General features: G+C 36.0%; 2 protein-coding genes and 1 long non-coding RNA gene across 4 annotated transcripts; all 3 read left to right on the forward strand.

The window, feature by feature from the left end:
* Positions 1-1537: 1537 nt before the first annotated feature.
* Positions 1538-21011, forward strand: LOC119076790. Its single transcript, XR_005087699.1, has 3 exons — positions 1538-1817; positions 8262-8264; positions 20998-21011. It is a non-coding gene; the product is annotated as an uncharacterized LOC119076790 (long non-coding RNA).
* Positions 8266-9424, forward strand: LOC119076789 (probable tyrosine-protein phosphatase F54C8.4). The gene has a single exon (XM_037183752.1). The coding sequence runs from the start codon at positions 8384-8386 to the stop codon at positions 9320-9322; it is 939 nt and encodes a 312-aa protein (XP_037039647.1). The 5' UTR covers positions 8266-8383; the 3' UTR covers positions 9323-9424.
* On the forward strand, positions 11873-19785 carry LOC119076788 (sodium-coupled monocarboxylate transporter 2-like). Of its 2 annotated transcripts, XM_037183750.1 has the most exons (11): positions 11875-12268; positions 13119-13278; positions 13342-13459; positions 14323-14390; positions 14462-14616; positions 14686-14826; positions 18367-18475; positions 18542-18651; positions 18719-18989; positions 19061-19245; positions 19313-19785. In XM_037183750.1, exons 1-11 carry the CDS (start codon positions 12075-12077, stop codon positions 19677-19679), a joined length of 1878 nt encoding a protein of 625 aa, XP_037039645.1. In that variant the 5' UTR covers positions 11875-12074; the 3' UTR covers positions 19680-19785. The 2 variants fall into 2 exon arrangements, with proteins under 2 accessions (XP_037039646.1, XP_037039645.1); XM_037183751.1 differs by lacking the exons at positions 18367-18475; positions 18542-18651 and having other exon boundaries at positions 11873-12268.
* Positions 21012-21454: the final 443 nt, after the last annotated feature.

Raw genomic sequence — 21454 nt, forward strand, 5'->3', positions numbered from 1 at the left:
ATTTATGCGCCGTTTTCATAGAGAAGTGATCATCACCTAAACCTACATTTTAAAACAAAAAATTAAAAATAATAATTTTATGCATAAATGTTCTCCGTCCCGGGGTATTATAAATAATAAGCGATGATGATGGAAGCTTATTCAAACATATTGTGTCTATCGAAACACACTTGCAACAAAACACACCGAAGACAAAAGCGATCAGTACGAAACAAAAATGAAAATTAGCGATTCTCCAATTTGACACTTTTGAAGAGACCTTTCCCGTCAGTCTCATGTACGTACAGTTTACATCATCACCTGCCTAACAAAGAACAACTTTGACCTGAGTAATGATGAAAACGAATAGACCGCAACACTTTAATTTGGAACAATAAATTAACGAGACACGATTTGCTACAAAAATCAGCTTAAAGCGTTGCGTTGAACGCTATGTAATAATGTAATTAATAACGATTAACTTGTACACAGATAAAAATCTTGAATTACATTTTTAAGTATGTACAGGATAAGGATTGTCTTGCTGTTACTCCCCGGTTAGTGGCGGAAAAATGAGAAGTGAACAGGAACAGCCCTATTGAAAATGAAATCGTCAGATTTTCGCCTCAAAAAACAATAGAATTTCAGGAGGAATTAAGGATTTCATTCGGGAATGATATCATTTCTCATAAACAGAAAAGATTGTGGATTTTCATGGTCTCGGGTCAAGGTATCGACTTTCATCGATTATTCGGACTAGTTGGGAGGAGGACGACTTATCGTATACTCTAAATAATGTTCGATCCGATGGAAATTCCGACAAAGCCTATTTTTAAGAAGGAGAATTGGACGTTGAACATAAGGCATAGATTACAGTCATGATTTGTTGTGAAAGCTTTCGTTTTTGCTTTCCCGAATAAAATCTATGAAAAAGTAAAAACTTATTTTGAGCAAATTGTATAACGCAGAGAGATGCGGGATATATCGAATTTGTGTCAAGAAAAAAAGCAATAAGTTTTGATTGGTATTACAATATACTTGTAGTGACCCGTAACAAGAAACTTTCATGTTTCATTCTAGATGGTCATATGTACATGTGGACTTTGTGCCGTAATTAGATTTTTCTTATCAGTTCTACTCACAACGTAAATGGTGTCTAGCTAAACGATCTTCTTACTGAGAAATTCTTTTCCGTCTGTGTTGTAAAGGATACCAATAATTGCTTCGACAAACTAATGTTAAGAATCTTCCAAGCTTGTCTTTTTTGTTAGCACAAATTCGTCATATACTTAGAGTAATCATACCTAGAGTGGTATTTCGTACGATAAATTATGTCCCCAACATCAGTTTGTATAAGATGAATATTTCGTACGAATTTATGTAGAATTTCACACCAACCAATGTAGGCGATGACATTTTTGGTAGTTGTCAGTTTAGTATTTTGAAAATCCAGTATCGCGAGTGTAAATTTTTGTTTTTATTTAATATTCGGGACAATTTATCTTTGATTTACAGTGTGGCTTGTATTAGGAGAAGAAAAAACTTCTCAACTTAAATATTTTTCACGGAAACTTTTTGCAAATACTTTAATCCATTGAAATAAATCACTCTTCTTAGAGTACACTTCCGTCTCTGAAAGGTTCCAACCTCATCCCCAAGGTAATTGTTCCAATAATATTTTTTTAATTCAAAAGATTTGTGTAGCAAAAAATTTCGAAACCTTGGCGCTAATTTGCCCACCAATTCTCACACTATCAAATATTTCGTTTTTCATGTCGGGGACACAATTTTTACGTAAGTTTTTTCGTAATTTCCAGTCTATATATAATTCGTCTAAGGTCATATCTCTCAACTACCTGCGTCCAAGTTAGTTTAGTTTAGTTTAGTTAGTTGATGAGGACCACTTTTATGAAAACGTTTACACTCGTATAAAAGGTGGGTTCCTTAGTGATAATTCTACATACTACACAGTGAGAAAAAGTGAGAAACTTTTAGAAGGTTAGCTCAGCTTTAATATGAGTATAAAACTTTTTCATAAAAGTGGTCCTTATCAACAGGACTAAATCTTTTTCAAAAAAATCTTCTAAAATTTCCCCATTTCCCGCAACTCTGGTTCAACTAAAATACTTTGAGAACCAGCGTTATTTTAGATTTAAATTAATCTGAGAGCTTTGCCGATTAGTAATCTGAGAGTCTCAGACTATGATCTATTGTTTTGGATTTAAATGCAAGTATTTCTTGCTGTGAAACGAGGTCCAAAAATGATTCGATCTCGATATTTAATGGACCAGATTTTAAAACTAATCCCACATTTTTGTCCGTGTAGGCTAGGGGTAAGTCAAATGCTTACGCACTTGCATGAACTCACATTTCTCACGATTAGACTCAGATGTCACTTATTTAAAATTATACATTTGAAAAAAATAAGTGCTGCACTATTGCCAATGCAAAAGGTGTATGTGATAATCCATTATTGAATTTAAAAAAAAAAAAATTTTATGTTTCGTATTTTGTGCTCCACATAACAAGTAACAGAACCATCTTCTATAGCAGCTAATCCATCGACCAGCAAAAACATTTCATTGCCAATGGCCATAAATTGAAATATTACATTTAGTTGCTACTCCATTAACTCTTCAATGATTTTTTTTCCGCGCAGTCGATTACCAAACGGCGAACAGAAATCACTTCGCGAATATATAATCTGCCCCATCACAAAAAGTGTAATAAATTTAAATTGATTGAATGAATGATGTTTAGAAGACAATAATTATTTAAAAAATAAAAATTCGTTCAAGGCCACTTTCGCTACGCATCGGATTCAATTCAAAAAAGCATAACCGCTTGACAAGAAAAATTTAATTTTGAAGATTATACGTGAAGCATCTCTTGAAATCATGACCGCATCACCTCTCCAATATAAATTGCTTCGGCGATTAATAATTTTTCAGTTTACCGAAATTTTTGTATCACTATAAAAGAACGGATATAATGGTAGTGATACGATGATGGTGATGGTGGTGATGAGGAATTAGCAAAACAAAACAAAAAATCTGAAAATTAAAAATCTGAAAAACAGCCGTGTTTCCATGTTTTTAAAGGTATGCAAGATCGGTGTAAGACATAAAATACGTAACGTACATTAAGAAGAGGTTTTTAATGAATACATATAATTATACGGTCAAGAGTTTATTTATATTTATTATGTGCGCGGTTAAATCTTAATGGAGAAAGTAATTATTTATTTATAATTTATAAAATATCTACTATTGTAGCAGGAGAAGATTCACAGTCCGTTTGTGATGATTACCATGCTGTTGTGTTGTTGTTTTTTTTACCAGCATGATACCACAAAAGATGCGTAAATCTGTTGACCATTGTAACACCGCACAGATGATCGGTTATCATTATCAAATCTGATGACCTGTTGATGAGCTTTTCTTTTTCAATTGATCGTTCCGTAACGAGCCTCTGCGGATAATTTTGTATATTGTTGCCCTTATTAGGTGAAAATTATCATGCACACATCACGTTTTCAATCAACAATTATATTGGATCCAAACATTATTTCCTCATTTTATATGATGTGGGCTTGGAATTAGACGTTTTTTTTATCGTTTGCTGTGGTGGAATTTCGATGGTGTAAGTTGGTATCGAAACGTTGCAACTAAAAATTAGTTTGAAAGCTTTTTGTAAACCAAAGGCTGCAAAGGTGAATGTGTGGCGAACAGATCGCTCAACGGTATTATTTTACGCAGATTGCGGTCTCACGATTGTCCCGAATGTTTAATTGTTATACGTCGATTGTAACTGATCTGGTAACTAAATTTTAAGTTTGTATTACGATCAATTCAAATTAAGGTACTGTCGATACTTCAATCAAGACTTCAATTCAACGAACCGATATAGAAAATTTACCGGATTTTGAAATTGACCTCACACTAGAAGCTGCGCATTGAACTTTCTGATTGGTAGAAACAAAAAAATAGGGGAAAATGAAGCCAAATTAATGTTTAATGGTTCCGGGCCTGTGGTCTTCGAGCATTTATGCGCATCGACAGTTTGTTGAACCAACGAAAATTCCGTCTCTTTTCTATTGATTGATTGACTCAGCGCCGTTTAGATCTGCGTTTATACTACAGTTTGTTTAAACATTAAAAATTCTTAAAAACTCCTCCTCTTTTCTACTGTTTGAACGAACTGCCAAGTTTAATATCACAATTGATACAGGACACTTCGCGAAACTGGCCACTTCCGGTAGTTTTTTTTTTGCGAAACTGGGCACTTCTGGTACACTTCCGGTAGTTTTTTTTGCAAGAAAATCTAAATTGACGAAAATGTTGTGTTTCTGTCGAGCTAGATCTTCTCTGATAAGAATACCAAGTGTCCCAGAAGATATTAGTAATCTATGCGTTGCTAACTGGAGAAAAGGTAACACGATTGCTACTAGAATTGAGACTGAAGATGGATTTTCTTGGGAATCCTGGACCTAAGAGTTACTACAAAGAGTGGTCACACACCGGGAACCGGGAAAGAGATGCAAAATGTTGTTCAAAACGTTATAGAAAAAGATGGAAATAGTCGTCATGCGTGACATACATACTTTATGAATGATGCCTAAAAGGAAATAAATAAGAGTAGCGGGACGACGTCCTCTATATTGAAAGTACAGTTTGAATTTCACATTCGAAAAGAATCCTCAGAAGTAGATGAAGCGGGAAGACGTTTGAAATCGAATATTTGTTTTCCGAAAAACGGAATAGTACCACATTGAACCGGAAAAGAACAGAATCATGAGCTCGTTGATCATTTTAATTGCCATAGTTCATAGTCGAACATGAACATCATATTAGATCACTTTGCAGTGCATAGCATGTATCCTCAATTTCGCTCCGAAGTTTAACTCAAATAAAGTGTGTTTGGTTGCCTATACAAAATTATGGAGCTTACTACCGAAATTATAGAGTGAGCCCAATTTAAACGTCTATTTATAGGAGAAACAAATTTATTCACCTTATCACAAAATCATAAAAAACAAAATGTTAATTCATGCCGTTAGCGCTCTTTTATGCCATAAATTATTTTTTATTCAAATTTAAAGGTATTTCATCAAGTGTCTGATATTGTAAAGTGTAAAATAACTCGGTATATATTTGCGATTGCGCGTAATTATTTAATTATCGCTTTATATTGCTATAATTCTGTTTATATAAACTGAGATCTTTTGGGTTAAAAAGAAGTTATTTCTCGAGTTTTTAAACCATCACCGGTATTTTTACGATATCTTGTTCATTAAGGCAGTAATTTGTTTTTAAATTAATTCTTAGCAAATTCAATGAAACAAAAAAAAGCAAGCGAAACGGTTAATTATCATCTTGTCGTAACTCTTTATCCTCGGGCTTATCTATTTCTCATTGTATTTATGTTACACAATTACTTTGTATTATAGTTTTGTTTCGTTGTTGCATTACATTTTGATTGTACATACAATGGGACAAACGATGGAGGTGGTGCTTCTTCTGTTAAGTCGAACTGTCGACCAGGTCATTAGCACACAATCGTAGAAAACTTAAACTTAATGCGAGAACAACTTTCTAGCGTCTGGTCATCCATACCTTACAAGTTTGGTGTAAGGGTACAAAAATATAAGAAAATCTTAAATTTATTCCTTAAGCTGCTTTTTACGTGTTGTTGTAATAGGCAGGGCCGGATTAGCATTTACAGCACCCTGAGCAACGAGCCTTGCAGCGCCGCATGAAAAATTTATTAAAGAAATTGTTTCGGAAACAATGTTTCCTACATTGTCAACCAAATCAAATAAAATGTTTTCAACATTTCCTCAAGAATATTATTTTCTAAGTAATGTGTAGTTAGAAACGGCGAGCGAGGCGAGGTGGCAAGCTTATGATAACATATAACCATATATGAATGAGAGTATATGATATAACCAGAGTTTTCGTGATTAATTCGCAAAACTTTCCCACAAACAAAAATCAAGTAAAGTTATAAAAAGGTTTCGCTCGTATTTTTCGGGATTTTAAGTTTGAAGTTTGTAGAATGAATCCGAAACAATTTTTTCTTGAAATTCTTCTTGAAGAACAAATCAAATCAAACAAATTTATTTAGCAAATAGCTATTTTCAAATACAAAGTTCCATAATCACAGACATTGAAAAATCAACACTACAATTCAAATTTACATCACAATTCTATAGTTTCATTCAGGTGTTCTTTCAATTTGCACTCGAATGTCCTCTCATTATTCTCACTTTTCACTTCCCTTGGAAGATCGTTAGAACATGAACGCGTTGTGAGGAAAAACCAAGAAAAAAACGTGAATTTTTGACACAATATTTGTGATACTGTTACAGTTTCATTATATTGCGAGATTTACTCTACTTGGTAAGGCAACGCACTGCTCCTAGCATGAACACTACTTTGACAAACGTCGAATTTGGAGGCTTTTGTGATGAGAGCTACCGCTTAAGATTGATTGTATTGTGTGTTTGAACTCACACAACTAAAACAAGTCACCTATCTTCACGAAAGAAACGCAGTGCCTACTGTGACTTCATCAGCCTCCAAATATTTCTTATGTTCATGCTAGGAGCAGTGCGTTGGGTAAGGTCATGATTCGGAAAAAACGACTTGCGTTGAAGCAATTTCAAGGATCTAGGACTCGGGATCCCAAAAGTATTGAAGTTTAGGGCACTCTAGAATGATCCTTTGTCTTCACTCTGAAAGTGTTAGATCTTGAAATTTAGGTAATTGGCCTTGGATTTCGACAAAAAAAATCGCGAATATATGCCATGAACAATTTTCAATGGGCGGAAACGGATTTGTTCTGCAGCTTTTCCAGCTGCTTTATTTGTTCCAAACTCCCGTTGTCCGGCGATCATGAGCAGGTTTCAGCTCATGAGGAATTTACAAAATTTTCGAAAATTCCTCATGAGCTAAAAGCTTTACATCATCCGACTATCACCGGCGGCTGACGAAAATGAAGCAATGGAATGGTTATTGAAAATTATTTATAGTGTCTTCAGCCAGAAGCCTCAAAGTTCAACTTTTCTAAAGCAGGACCATCATAAAAACGCTTTAAATAACCAAATACGAACAGCCTTGGGTTAGTCGATGTGCGTGTATTATTCAAAAATATCAAGTTAGATGTATATATGCATTTCTTGTAGCTCACATTTACCCCAAGAATGTAATGTACAGACGCAAGCGAAGCGAGCGCGAATTTTTTTTAATCGACGTTGATTTGTGCATGACTTATGTTGAACGTGAAATGATTACATTGTCGAAAAAATTTAATTTCTAAGCGCCTCTATTTTCCCAGCGCCCTGGGCCGGGCCCACTTTGCCCATGGGTTAATCCGGCTCTGGTAATAGGGCATCGAACGACATACACAGAAAACTACAAAAGCGTTATCCTTTTTCTCACGACTGAATACGGTTGTTTCGTGAAGTCTTACCCTGAAAACTACAATAGCGCCATATTCAGCGAAAGAAAATTTGATGACAAGTTGTGAAAACTTCAACAAGGTACATTCCCTATGGTTGTTGTGACGGCCACGCTCATTAATTTTTTCTAAGTTCGAAAATGACAGGTTAAGACACCACCGAGTTAATAACGAATTCAGTGGTAGTGGGAAATTTTCTAGTGGCGCCTCCACGAACCTAGAAACGAATTTTCTGTGTACTAAAAGTTTATCTGGAAAATATGAAACTCGGTTGGTCTGCAGAGGCGCCACAATTTTTTTATTACTTCGTTCTTTCCCTATTTGCAGGTGAAATAACTTCACTCTTGTAAAACATCAAGGAAATGTCACAGCTGTGAAAAAATAGAGCGGTGTCATTAGTAGGTAATTCTATAGGAGAATGGAGTTTAGAAACTAAGGGTAAAATCTATTACAATTTAGTACTTTTCTTCATCAAAAGTGTGCTGTCACTGAATTATTTCTGCATGAACAAACTTCACTGCTGTGACATTTCATGGGAATCAATGTGTAGTTGTAACACAAAAAATAGTACAGTGAGAATGAAGTACTATAAAAAAATGTGGCGCCTCTACAGGCCAACTGACTAGGCGAATGACGAAATGTTCTAGAAATGTGATTGAATTGTACAAAGATCCACTACATTTGAGCTTTAATAAGCAGTGAAGTTGTAATTTTTGTAATTTTTTTGTAATTTTATTACAAAATGTACTAAAGAAATGCAGTAACGAATTACGAATTCTTCCATCCGTGTAAAATACCATCTACTACAAAATCGGATCCAGCAAGTTCAATTCGTTCAGATGACATTTTTTGCTTGTGAAATTTCATCGATTTATTTTCTTACTACTCATACATCCGTCGATCTTACAAAGTTTTCATTAATTATTAGCCACCATAGTCAACAATGACTACGCCGGTACATGGATTTAACCAATCCATACAAGGAATAAAAATCGAACAGCAGCTTGAATTGAAGACCGAAGAATGTAAAAATTTCGACGGCAAAATAACTGCGACGGCAACCATCAAAATTGAGCCAACGAACGAACCGAAAGTGGAAAAAGGTGAAGAAACTGACGATGATGAGTCTAGCTATCAATTAAAGACTAAATATGCTGACGAAATGACTGCTGGAGCAATGAATTTGAGATCGGAAGATGTTGTGGACAATATCGTGGTAATAAAACGTTGGTTGAATTGTGTGCCATTTAAAGCAGTGGTCGAAGGAACACCATTCGTTCCGTTCAAAATGCCATTCTCTGGATCTGCAGTGCAGCCTTGTCCCAGCGAAAAACGCTTCCGTATTGTCGATCTTATGAAGGCGTTCCCGAATATCGGTCTTATCATAGATCTGTCGAATTATCGTCGAACATATCGCGTTTCCGATCTGATGCCATTCGGCGTTCAATATGTGAACATTCCTGTGCAATTCGAACGTCAGAATTCTCTTCCAACGGTTCAGCAAGTGGATCAATTCGATCGGACATGTTCGACTTATTCAAAAATGCATCCGGGTAAACTTATCGGTGTACACGATCAGTTGGGCAACAGAGCAACCGCCTATATGATCTGTAAAGTGCAGGAACGGGCTGGATTAACTACACAACTGGCAATGAAACGTTTTCAAGTAGCTCGGGGCTCCGTAATTTATGTGTCTATGGCTGGTGTTATGAACGGTAGCCGTGAGGCATGGATTCCGAAAAATGAGTTCAAGCCGGATATGAAACGTGTCGGTGCTAATAGTAACGAGAGAACGCCGAAAAACCGAAAATCGAACAAACGACGAAAAGCCGACAAACGTAAAGCGAACAAGCGAAAAGCTCAATTAACAGCAAAATGCTAAGCTGTTCAAATGCGACGAGTATTTGCATAAACTTGTAACCTTACTCTTACACCATTGTAATGGAATTCTGATTTGTTGACCAATAAAATAGCATTGAGCTTTGACAGGGATTTTTTTGTGTTGTAAATTTGCTCAATACCGTCGAGAGTAATCCATTTGACGGTTGTTACAGTTCCATCTAGAATGCAATTAAAAAAGGATGAAGATCATCAAAGTGTTCAAAGTATTTAAATTCTTCGTAATTCAGATTCAACGACGTAACATGAACTATAATTATCATTCTTCTGTAACCGTCTCCTCTCATTTTTTCATTCAACGTCACATCGATGTACAAGGACGACCTTGCAGGTTTTATCCTGAGTTGCACAATGCTTTAAACTTTGGGGAGGTCACGGAGATCGCCCCACGCGCAAAATGCTTTTATTAGATGGTGGCAGCTCCTAAGCCAATTCTTTTGTTTTACTTTTGTAGTATTTTACATGACTAGGGATAAAAAGACTTATCCCGAGTTATGTAATGGATTTTATCGCATACGCGGTGTGATTCCCCGAAAAAATTATTCACCTAGGATATGTAAACAAACATTATACTTCTGTAAATTGTCAAAGTGTCATTCGCATATCTTGTTGTCTCGTTTTCGCTTATGCGATAAAAAAGAATATGCACGTATGACAAGCCGTCTCGGCAAGCCTCGACCGCTTTTTCATACGTGCATAATATTTATTATCTGTCTAGAACGATAATCTCGAGCATATTCCCCTAGGGCATTTTTGTTCATCTCGATATATCTGTTCTCGACAGATAAAATATGGTATGCACCTATTGCCAGACTGTTATTTTGACGTGTAGGCGTTATGGCCCACGCCTTCGGCTAGGGCAATAATGTCCAACACGTCAAAATAACAATCTTGGCAACAGGTGCATAATATATGTTATCACATACGCGCGGTGTTCGGCTGTCAAAATTACTTAACTAGGAGAATAATTCAGGTCAATGTTGTTGTCTCTTTTTCGCTTATGTGATAAAATAGAGAACACACTTGTCACTATCAGTCTACATATTACATGCTGAGCGCGTCGAAAGTAGTGTTCAAAACATGAAGTCCGGTTTTCGACGCATGTAGCATTTAATAGTACATTTTCTACCTTGGTGTATATATCGAGAATAACTTCGTATGCACAATTGTATATAACGAGCGCCAGCGAGTGTATATACAATTGTACATAAGAAGTGATTCGAGAAATATACACCAAGGTAGAACAATGTTTTATCTCCTGCAAGCTGATATTTCATACATTAGCGAAATAACCACAAAAATTTGGATTTAAAATTAATTAATTAAGCATGTTGTTTTAAAACGCATTCACAACAAAAAAAAAACATCATACAGAGAATCCTTTATTTACTTACTCACACACATATACTATCCACCTCAACATTTCGTTCAAATCACATCATTCCGACTACTCTGATTATTTGATCGATGGAGAAGTGACTAACGAACCACTACCGACACCAATTGCATCGCGTTATGTGATTTGTTGGCGTAGTGGTCAGCATGTTTGATTGATATGCTGCTGGTCCCGTGTTCGCTTCCGCCGTACGGCGATTTTTTTTTTCAAATATGTAGATGGAAAGTAAATTTACCCTAGGTGGGTTATGTGTGAATTATCCAATCGTATAGGCTGTGGTTATGTATGTGTTTGTGTTTATATGCAGAAACGCGTAATGTATGAAATATCAGCTTGCAGGAGATAAAATACTATTACATGCTAGTAAGTGAATTTTCACAGTCACAAACAGTGAGCTAGCATGTAAAAGGATTCTGAATTAATCTGTTGAACCAAATTAGTTGAAAGTACCTATACTAAATCGAAAGAAGTAATAGACTCAGTCTGTCTTCGCTGTAAAAGAGGGTTAGTCATTAAACAAAGGAAAATCATTTTAAAGGCAAGTTTAAAGATATTCTGCACTAAAACATTTGAGTAATCCCATCTTGTCATCTGAAACAAAAGCAACCAAAAAAGTATATGCAATGCTCAGAAATGAGAGACGGTATAATTAGTGTGATGAACAGATGAACTCTCTTGCATTGGAATTCATTAATTTATTTACGTAATTGACCCGAAGCTTCATTTTGCGTAATCATTCGGCATTCACCATGCGCAAAAACAAAATTGTAAGAAAAATTAATTGAATAATTAAATTGGCTTTTAATTAATTAAACGGTTCGAATATCATCACCAACAAAAGTGATCAGTCATGCGCTGCACGCACAAATAAAATTGAGATAATGAAATGCATTCGATCGGTTCATAATATACTAATCATATGAGGAAGAATGTGGAATATATATAATATTTATGGCTACGAAGGGTACCCATTGCCGTTGCGCGTACACAAATGCTACACATTGCTACTTATATACCCGTAATGTTATTAAAAAATTTAAATAAATATTTGCAAAGACAGGGCAATTGAAATGATAAAACTTGGGTTATTTACACAGCAGATAACAGTGGTAGACAAGCCACCAATAACTCAAATGAAACATCTCTATTGTCTTCACTTCACTCAATGATTAAATTTTGGGCAGCAGCCCGCAGTGTAACGGAAGAACTGTTAGAACGTTGACGGGAAAACGGATATCGCTGTAAATTGAAAGGCCGCGAGATGAGAACTTAAATTGAATTCGACCAGTTGATTTGATTCGTGATTTATCTGCTTAGTGTATCCATACATCCAGTTGCCATGGAATCGGAATTGAATAATGGACATTATTTCGGTGCTGTCGATTATGGAGTGTTTGGATTTATGTTGTTCGTGTCCGCTTCCATTGGAATATATTTTGGTTTTTTCGATAAAAGGGAACAGACAACGGAAGAGTATTTGTTGGGTGGAAGACAGATGAAAACTATTCCTATTGCCATATCGTTAATTGCAAGGTGATAGTAACGGAAAGCATCTCAAAATTAGCACTAAACCTCTATTGTGTACTCCTAGCTCTTAGCCACATTTAACAGAGAAAGAAATTCAGAATCAGGGCTGATTATCAGGAAATGATTTCATAAATTTCGAGCTATTTCTCAAAACTTCGAGGAATTTCCCAAGTTTCGAAGAATTTTTAAAATTTCGCAAAGAATTTCCTATCTTTGCATTGAATCTCCATATTCACTAATGTCGCGACATGTCGACAGTAATGTAGTGCTTCTTATAACAATAGAAATTAGACTACCATCCCTAGATCGTACTCCTATTCTTGAACTCTCGGATTTTTAAGCCACCAAGACTAGATTACATTTAATGCAGCTTTAACAGCTTATGTCCACATGGTCAGTGAAGATGTACGATCTTCGTCATTAGCAACAGCTAAAGAGGCTTACTGTTACTATTGTTTCAAAAGCAGGACTTTTTCCAAAATTTCCTTGAATTTTCTCACAATCCTCAAATTTTCCTACATTTTCCCAAAAAAAAATTTTTTTTACAAAATTAGAAAAAATTTGGGAAAATTCAAGAAAAAGTTGGAAAACGTTTTTCCAAAAATAGTTCTTGACAGATGTAATGACGAGACGCTACATATTCAAATTTTTAACGTTTAGTTGCTAACAGTGAATATGAACATCTCACTAAATTCCGCTAGTAGAAATCCAACGTTTCTTATTGATTCTAAATAAATCTTCAACAAACATTTGCATTTTTACTCGAAGCGACGCGTGGTTTTTTCAATGATAATGAAGGCGCCCGCTTCGCATGCAATCTTTACCATTAAACTATTTTTTTTCCTGTCTTCTACAGCCAACTCAGTGCAATATCGATAATGACACTACCGGCAGAAATTTATTCTTTTGGATCGTCAGTTACACTTATCGTCTTAGTTCAAGTAGTCGTGATGTTGATCATCAATTTTATATTTATCCCAATATTCTACAACAATAACATAGATAATTGCAATGCCGTTAGTATTTCAAAGACTTTCTTGTTTAAAAAACAAATTGAACTTTTTTTCTTAAATTGTAAGTACTTGGAGATGCGATTCAGTAAGAGTGTTCGAACAATTGTCACTATATCATATATCCTGACATCGCTGTTGATGCTGCCGATTGGTTCATTTATTCCATCGATTGCTTTTTCTGCAGGTGAGTAGGTCTAGGATCAAAATTTATGATCGAAAAAACTTGAGTCACTCCTAAAACTAACCCTCTTGAAACTGTGCTAAAAATGAGTAGTAACCTCACTCCGCTTTTTTATATTTAAAAATTAAAAGGCTTTTTGACAACGCAGGCGAGAATTTTCGTACAAAAAATGGTTTTATAATTTGATAGCACTGCAGATCTTGTTACTAGTGCTTTTACATACTTTTGTTTTCCCTAGAGTCGAAAGACATCGCTAGAGAAAGCAAGAGAATTGGTTTGCGAGTACTCAGCATGTAATATATACTCTATTTTATCACCTAAGCGAAAACGAGACAACAACATTGACCAGAAGTGTAATGTTTGAATTAAACTTCTAGTGAAGTAATTTTGACATCCGAACACCGCGTGTGATAAAATCCATTACAAAACTCGGGATGAAAATGAAGTCACGGCTTCATACGACAACTGGACTTTTCAAATTTTTGTCCCTTGTCATGTAAATAGCTATTTCTCCCGTTTGTGGTCATTCATTCTCTTCACTTCTCACATAAAAATGCATGAAAACTTAAAAAAAACTTGTTCGGACTAGCACCAGTTAGGTTTAAATCATATAAAATCACATAAAAATCCTGTTGTTTCGACTTTATTTTATTTATTCAAAAGCGTTAACTTTACTGCACGGATCCAAAACTGTACCTTAAGTTTTTGAATTAAATACCTTACTTGGCAATGAGGTAAATGATGGAAATGGTCCTTCTTGTGTGTTTACCGACCTCGGCTCCGCCTCGATCGGCAAATTTCACACAAGAAGTACCATTTTCCCCATTGCTAAGTAATGTCCTATTACTAAAAATAAATAATTTCAGTTACCGGCGGAAATATTCATGTCATCAATGCCAGTGTCAGTGCCGTTTGCGTTTTTTACACAATGCTGGTATGCTGCACAGAGTGATCGTTTGGTGTTAATCCAACCAATTCTGACACCAAATCATTGATTTATTACAGGGAGGCATTAAGGCCGTGGTGTGGACAGACGTAATTCAAGCTGGTGTTATGTTGTTTTCCCTAATTTTCATTCTGATTATGTCAGTGACAAAGGTCGGTGATGTCGCTGAGGTGTTGGACCGAGCGATTGAGGGCAATCGCTTACATATGTACAAGTAAGGGACGAGAGTTTTATGATGAGACTGGAATCGGTGGTTGAAATTAATGTTGTTTGGTATAAATAGGACTGACTTTGATCTGACTACACGACAAACTCTGTGGAATTGCGTTTTGGGTTTCATTGTAATGTGGGGTGGATATGTTGGACTCAATCAGAGTTGCGTTCAGCGAATTGTAGCGCTGCCATCATTACATCATGCAAGACGGTAAATTACTATTTTAATTTTATCCACTCATCCCTGACGATTATCGTCGAGAGGACATGTCCTTCTCTGAATAAAGCAAGAAAAAAAAACGATTTGTCGCTGAGTGAAGTTTTGTTAACATGTTGCCACTTCACGATGATCAAGTGGGTGTTTTGTGATTTACCAAAGCTTCTGTTGACAAACAACTTCGACTCAGATCTGAGATCGATTCAAAAGCGTATTTGTGATCATTTGTGATTCTTTCATTCTTAATCTGTTTACAATATTATCAGCGTCGATCTTTTGACATCCCAAATTAAGACTTTTCTGTTAAAATACAAAGTTCAGCGTTGAAATGTTTATCCAACAATCTCTTTTTATTGATGTGAAAACACATTACCTATTTTGCATTTGAATTAAAATTTTGATTGATGATTTTTTTAAACATTCAACAATCAAATGTTTTATAAATCTATGGCAAATTTAGCAATTCATCGAAAGAAAGAAGAAAGAAAAAAAAAACGAGAAGAATCAAATCTTTGCATCTTCAAAACCGCAAATACACTCCAACCATATCGTGTCGAATAACAATACTCATAATTAATATACAATGAGAGATGGTGAATTGATTCGCTTCTGATTTGGACTAAATTATTCATGCAAATCGGTTTTGCTCACTTATGTACACACTACTGGCTATGGTTAATTATTTGCGGATTAAAATTGCTTTATCCGAATTTTGTGATACTTTTCAAGGAAACGTTTTTTGGGACAACCAAATTATTCAATTTCGGTCCGTCGTGCTTTTTTTCATGCCAGGATATTGAATTGGTTCAGATAAGTGCACCGAAATTACAACTAAATTAAATTCTAATCAGAACTTTCTTTTCTTTTTTTGTGTCGAGCTCACATAGAGCTAACACCACACATGAATCTTATATCTTCATAAAGTCACGGTTCACGGTTAAACCTATCCAACCTCTACAAATGAAAATTGTATTTTTCAATTGAATTTGTCATTTAGCTGCAATACAGTCGAAGTCACTGAAATTTAGACTTGAATTTGCTTCAGTCGTTTCTCAGCTGGTCAACATAAGATATACAAAGAAATGTGCTTAGACGTCTTTACAGGCCTCTCACTCTAGATTTGGACTCCTTATTAAGGTCAGTTCATACTCGCATACATTTTTGCGATATATGCGACCATGAACTGGCCTTAAGGAATTAATGAGGCACAAAAATAAGGAGAAATAAGGAAATTGTTAGTTGAAATTAAGGAAAAATGAGGAGAAATTTTTCGATAAAAATAGAAATTATTCTAACATACAGCAATTAACATCGTAAGTCCGCCTTAACTTAAAAAAAACGCATTATTGTTTATTTTGACGTATCGTTTTTGTAAAGTTGTATCGTAAAATTCACATTTATCACGATGAAAATTTGGACGGTGAGTGCGCTTCAAAATTCAAAATAAAACGCATCACTGTTTATTTTGACGTACCTATCGTTTTCGTAGGGTGGCAGTTTTCAATCAGTTTTCGATGCGACAAAATGTTTGAATTCTTACTTGATTTTGATCTCGTTAACTGCAAAAGCTGTTGTTTGTTATCCCGTTCGAATTTCGAAAAAAAAAGGGATTTTTTTGAAAGTGGACCAGGCTCCGTCGGAGCTATTTTTTCGCGGCGGTTTGTTCATATGCCCAGATAGCCCTTGGCCCCAATAGTCCAAAACCGCTGTCGTTTAATTTTCATATTTGCGTCTTGGCTGGTGGTGAAGGTGCAAAAGTCGAAAAAAGGGTGTTTTTATACGTGATTTACTGCCGCTACAGACAATGGTCACTCATGTGTGGCGGCTCGTTGGATAGGTACTGGCCAGGAGAACCGGGGCAAGCATAGATATCCTACATGTTCTGTGCCATTGTTCGAAAATAACAAAAATATTGTGTCAGTCAAAAGCCGTAAATTTTGATGAACTTCAAAAGGTGATATCTCGCACCTGGAGAATGTTTATGGTTAGATCATTGGATGCAGACATCAAAAACAGCATAATTCGTGTATTTTTCTAAAATCAATATTTTGCTTTCGAGTGAAGGAGGACATTTGCTTTATACCGAAAAAAGTATCCTGAAACCTTTCACTTCTATGGCAATTGAGGTATAATTGTAGAGCTGGGTTAAGCCTCTATCAGGGCAACCACTGATCTGTATAACAACAGTCACCAGGTAGAAAATATCACCTAATAAAGCTCATCAAAATTTCCGGCCTTTGACTGAAACATACTTTTTGTTATTTTTGAATAGTGCTTGAGTACACATTTGATATCTGTCTTTGCCCCGGGTCTCCTGGACAGTACCTATCCAACGAGCCGCCACACATGTGTGTCCATCGTCTGCAGCGGCAGTAAATCACGTATAAAAAACACCCTTTTTCGACTTTTGTAGCTTCACCACCAGCCAAGACGCAAACATGAAAATTAAACGACTGCGGTTTTGGACTATTGGGACCAAGGGCTATCTGGGCATAAGAACAAACCGTCGCAAAAAAATAGCTCCGACGGAGCCTGGTCCACTTTCAAAAAAGTCCCTCAAATTAGTGAAAGTATAAAAGTATAAATTTGAAAAAAGTAAGTGTAAATAACGCTAAAACCTTGAATAGTTTGTAATAAGGACGCATGTCTGATACAATGTTAAGGGTGATTTAAATACATGTTAAATCAAATAGTTCTACTCGAGACTCTCGAGCCGAGAGGCGGCGTGGAACCACAAAAATATATGTTAAGCCAGTTGGAACGATCATGAGCTACGACACCACCTTTTTATTGGAGTTCTTTGCGTTAAATAATAAAAATTTTGATTTCCGTCCATGAAATTTGCAAAAAAAAATAAGGAAAATAAGGAAATAAAGAGGTGTGAGAGGCCTGGAGGAGCAATGGACCCTAGTTGTGGGTGATAACTTATCCCACTCGGAGGTTTCTCCAGATTGTGTAAATTTGTGTAATCTGCACAGGTTTCTCCAAGTGGGCTAGATTTTCAAAAAAGCTTTTGGTTCAGGGAAATCATACAAAAACTAATACCTTTCCACCTGAATGTAGACTACAAATTTGCAAAGTGTCCATTGCTCTTATCGGGGTGAAATAGTAACACTCACGCCTGTGGTAATGGCAAAACTGTAGTTTTGTTTGTATAAGTGACCAGCTTCAAAACAGCTGAAGCATGTTCGGGCTCACGGTCTATCCCAATTTCTCAGACATCTAATTTTTATGTTGAAAGAAAATTAATTTAAAAAAAAACGAAAACAAAAACTGAAACAACTCAATTCTTGCTATTATATTTTAAACAAGGCAAATTGTCTGTAAACCAAATCCGAATTAACCAATCAATAAAAACTCAATCAATCGTCGATGCTTTCGAACACTTCACAAAAGTACACACTACAATAATACTTTCGATTTAATTTGGCTACAAGACTATCAATCATAACTTAAGTGGCTCAGTCATTATTAAATAAGAATTAAACCATTGCCTCATAACCGAAATCTATTTTTGTTTCTTAAATCGTGTAGATCGTTGTACTTATTTACAATCGGCGTAATGGCGATATTGGGTATTAATTTGTTCATCGGGGTCACCATGTTTGCACATTACCATGATTGTGACCCTGTAAAGGCCGGGGTTAGTGTTACACTTTTCATTGGATTTTAATCGAAAAATAACTATTTCTCGTCTTACGTTTACCAGATTGTCGAAAAGTATGACAAAATGGTACCACACTTTGTCCAAGATATTGTCGGCCATATTAAGGGGATGCCCGGAATATTCATTTCTTGTGTTTTCAGTGCATCACTAAGGTAATCACATAATTTATTGATGGTATATGATATCGGTGTTTTGGCAATTAATTCGATTCGATTGTAGCTCGATATCAGCAACGTTGAATTCAATGGCTGGAATAATTTATTCCGATTACATTAAACCGTTGCGATTGTTCAAGCACAGTGACTCTACAGCTAATCTAACAATGAAATTCACTATTGTCGTTCTCGGAATATTTTGTGTCTTAGCAGGATTTGTTGTCGAGCAGGTGGAATCCATTTTTCAAGTAATCAACACCATAGTGGGCATGACCTGTGGAGCCGTTTTCGGGGTTTTTTGTTTGGGAATGTTATATCCGAGGGCCAATTCTAAGGTAGACTATGACACTACATGTTCTGTAGAGATTTTGTTAAGTGCACTGACCTCTGGGCACATTTATTTTAGGCCGCCCTCTGGTCGACTATAATTAGCATGGCTTGCCTTTGTTGGATCATTACGGGATCTCAAGTATTGGTAAGCAGTGGAGAACTTAGCTACACACCATTGGAAACACGGATCGATGGATGTGATGCCAGAAACATTTCCGTTATTTTCAAAAATCAATCCACTGTCGACATTGCCGATGAACAGTAAGTTTCGATAGTAGTACTAACCATCACAAGTTCTTTAAAAGTTAATTCAAAATCTCAAAATTAGCACGAGCGAGGCAGCAACAGTCCTTGAAAATTTACTACCCAAAAATGAAGACAAACCATTTTCCATTTATCGCATCAGTTTTCCATGGTACCCATTCATTGGTGCGTTTATAGTGTGGATCGTTGGCATTCCTCTGAGTCATGTCATCGGTTCTGCGGATGATTTAGATCAATTGAATCCGGATCTGATTGCGCCGTTGTCAAGATTGCTAATACCGAAACGACTGTTGCATGTTGAACTGCCATTGAGTACTGTTCAGTTTAACGATGTTAATGCCAACGAAAAAGACCCGAAAGGTTCAAAATTGTTGAATGGAAATAATGAATGGACATGGTCACCTGCTGGTCAGGAGGACGAAAAGCAGTGATCGAAGTTGAGTGTTTCGTTGAATCGGAGACAAGTGAGGTAAACTTTTTATTTGAGAGAGTGTACAAACGTGTAATATGTGACGAAATAAAAGACAATTTGAAGATATTATGTCATGTTCGATTTGTTGATCTGACGGATCCTAAGAAGTCGTTTCACCATTAAGAGTGATATAACGAAACTTTCGAAATGTTTTGGCCTCGGTTTTGGCACTAGAGTTTCTATTGAGTTTATGGGCACATTGGTTGGACTACTGTGATTTCACTTTCGCAAAACTTCGCTGTACTTCCGACGCTTGCGGTCGTCGTGTAATTGACTGTCGGACAACAACCCAAATTAATAGTTTACGGTTTCTACAGCAGCTTAAGTATCTCCAAATATAGCTATTATTCTAATTAGTTACTAAATGGTGTGGTTTTGCGCACTACATGTGAGTTTGCCGATACGAGCAAAAGAAAATTTCACGACGTGCTGCAATTATAATGAAATATCTGTTGGCCCGTGCCTACCACCATTTTTTTCAGTACTGAATTCTGTGCGCTATATTTTCTGGTGCTACGCGTAACGCGGTAATAAATCGAACATCCATCTGTCAAATATTCAAATTTTATCAACGTGGAAAGTGGTGACATGAATTTGTAGTGAGCAACAGTTGAACATACTTATGTCCGATATTCAAATTTTTTCGACATAGAAAGTAGTGGCGTCTGTTCAACGTGAAAATCACGAATACTATACGAGTGGAATAATCCCGCAAGAGACAGAGACACTATTTTTAGCCTGACCGAGTGACCAATACTGGTTTTTTTCCACTTCAGGAAACTCCTACTGGTGAAATTCTTAACAGTTGAAATAGCTACTTTGCTAACTAATTCGTAAATGAGGGAGTTTTACGCAGAAGATGTGCGTAAAACCCCATTTACTAACGTGTCGCAATAAGATTTTATCTACTGAAAATATTCATAATTTTCATGCAAAACACATCAACATAGAATCCTATTTCACATTATTGTAGTAGAATTCGAATTCCGTCAGATGCGTGCTATGGGTACAAATGTACTAGATTTTTGATAGTTCATTGCTGGAATCCCACATTTCATTTCAATAGCGCGGTCACGAAATGAAAATATGATTTTCATACTTATACTATTCGCCTAGTCGGTTGGCCTGTAGAGGCGCCACATTTTTTTATAGTACTTCAATCTCACTGGACTATTTTTTTGTGTAACAACTTCACATTGATTCATTCCCATGAAATGTCACAGCAGTGAAGTTTGTTCATAAAAAAATAATTCAGTGACAGCAGACTTTTGATGAAGAAAAGTACTAAATTGTAATAGATTTTACCCTTAGTTTCTAAACTCCATTCTCCTATTGAATAGAACATCTTTAACCGGTTAAGCGGTTAACCAACCGGACGATTTAACCAACCGGACGATTTAACCAACTGGACGATTTAACCAACTGGACGATTTAACCAGCCGGACTATTTTAAGCAAACTGGAACCGCGGTTTTTGTCGAAAAAACCGGGGCTTTCTGTTTTTTATAAAAGCTTTAAAAATCCTTTAAATACTTAGTTTTTCTTAGAACAGAAAGTAAGAAATGTTTGATGTAGCTATCGATATGGAATCTCACATTGATCAAGAAAATCACGTTCTTAAAACTTGTCGTTTGAGATTTATATATTTTTGTCAATTTCACGACTATTTTGTAACACCGGAAGTCAGATTGGACTTGTTTTTTAGAGCTAGGTGGCCTAAAAAAGGTATAACTAC

The sequence above is a fragment of the Bradysia coprophila genome, unplaced genomic scaffold (assembly GCF_014529535.1).
Source record: "Bradysia coprophila strain Holo2 unplaced genomic scaffold, BU_Bcop_v1 contig_232, whole genome shotgun sequence".
In the NCBI taxonomy this organism is placed as follows: Eukaryota; Metazoa; Arthropoda; class Insecta; order Diptera; family Sciaridae; genus Bradysia; species Bradysia coprophila.

Bases quoted from the DNA above. Each gene is read 5' to 3' on its own strand.
- LOC119076789 (XM_037183752.1), top strand. From the start codon at position 8,384: ATGACTACGCCGGTACATGGATTTAACCAATCCATACAAGGAATAAAA.
- LOC119076788 (XM_037183750.1), top strand. From the start codon at position 12,075: ATGGAATCGGAATTGAATAATGGACATTATTTCGGTGCTGTCGATTAT. The intron at 14,617-14,685 runs GTAAGGGACGAG...TGGTATAAATAG, and splicing joins AATCGCTTACATATGTACAA to GACTGACTTTGATCTGACTA. The intron at 18,476-18,541 runs GTTAGTGTTACA...TACGTTTACCAG, and splicing joins GTGACCCTGTAAAGGCCGGG to ATTGTCGAAAAGTATGACAA.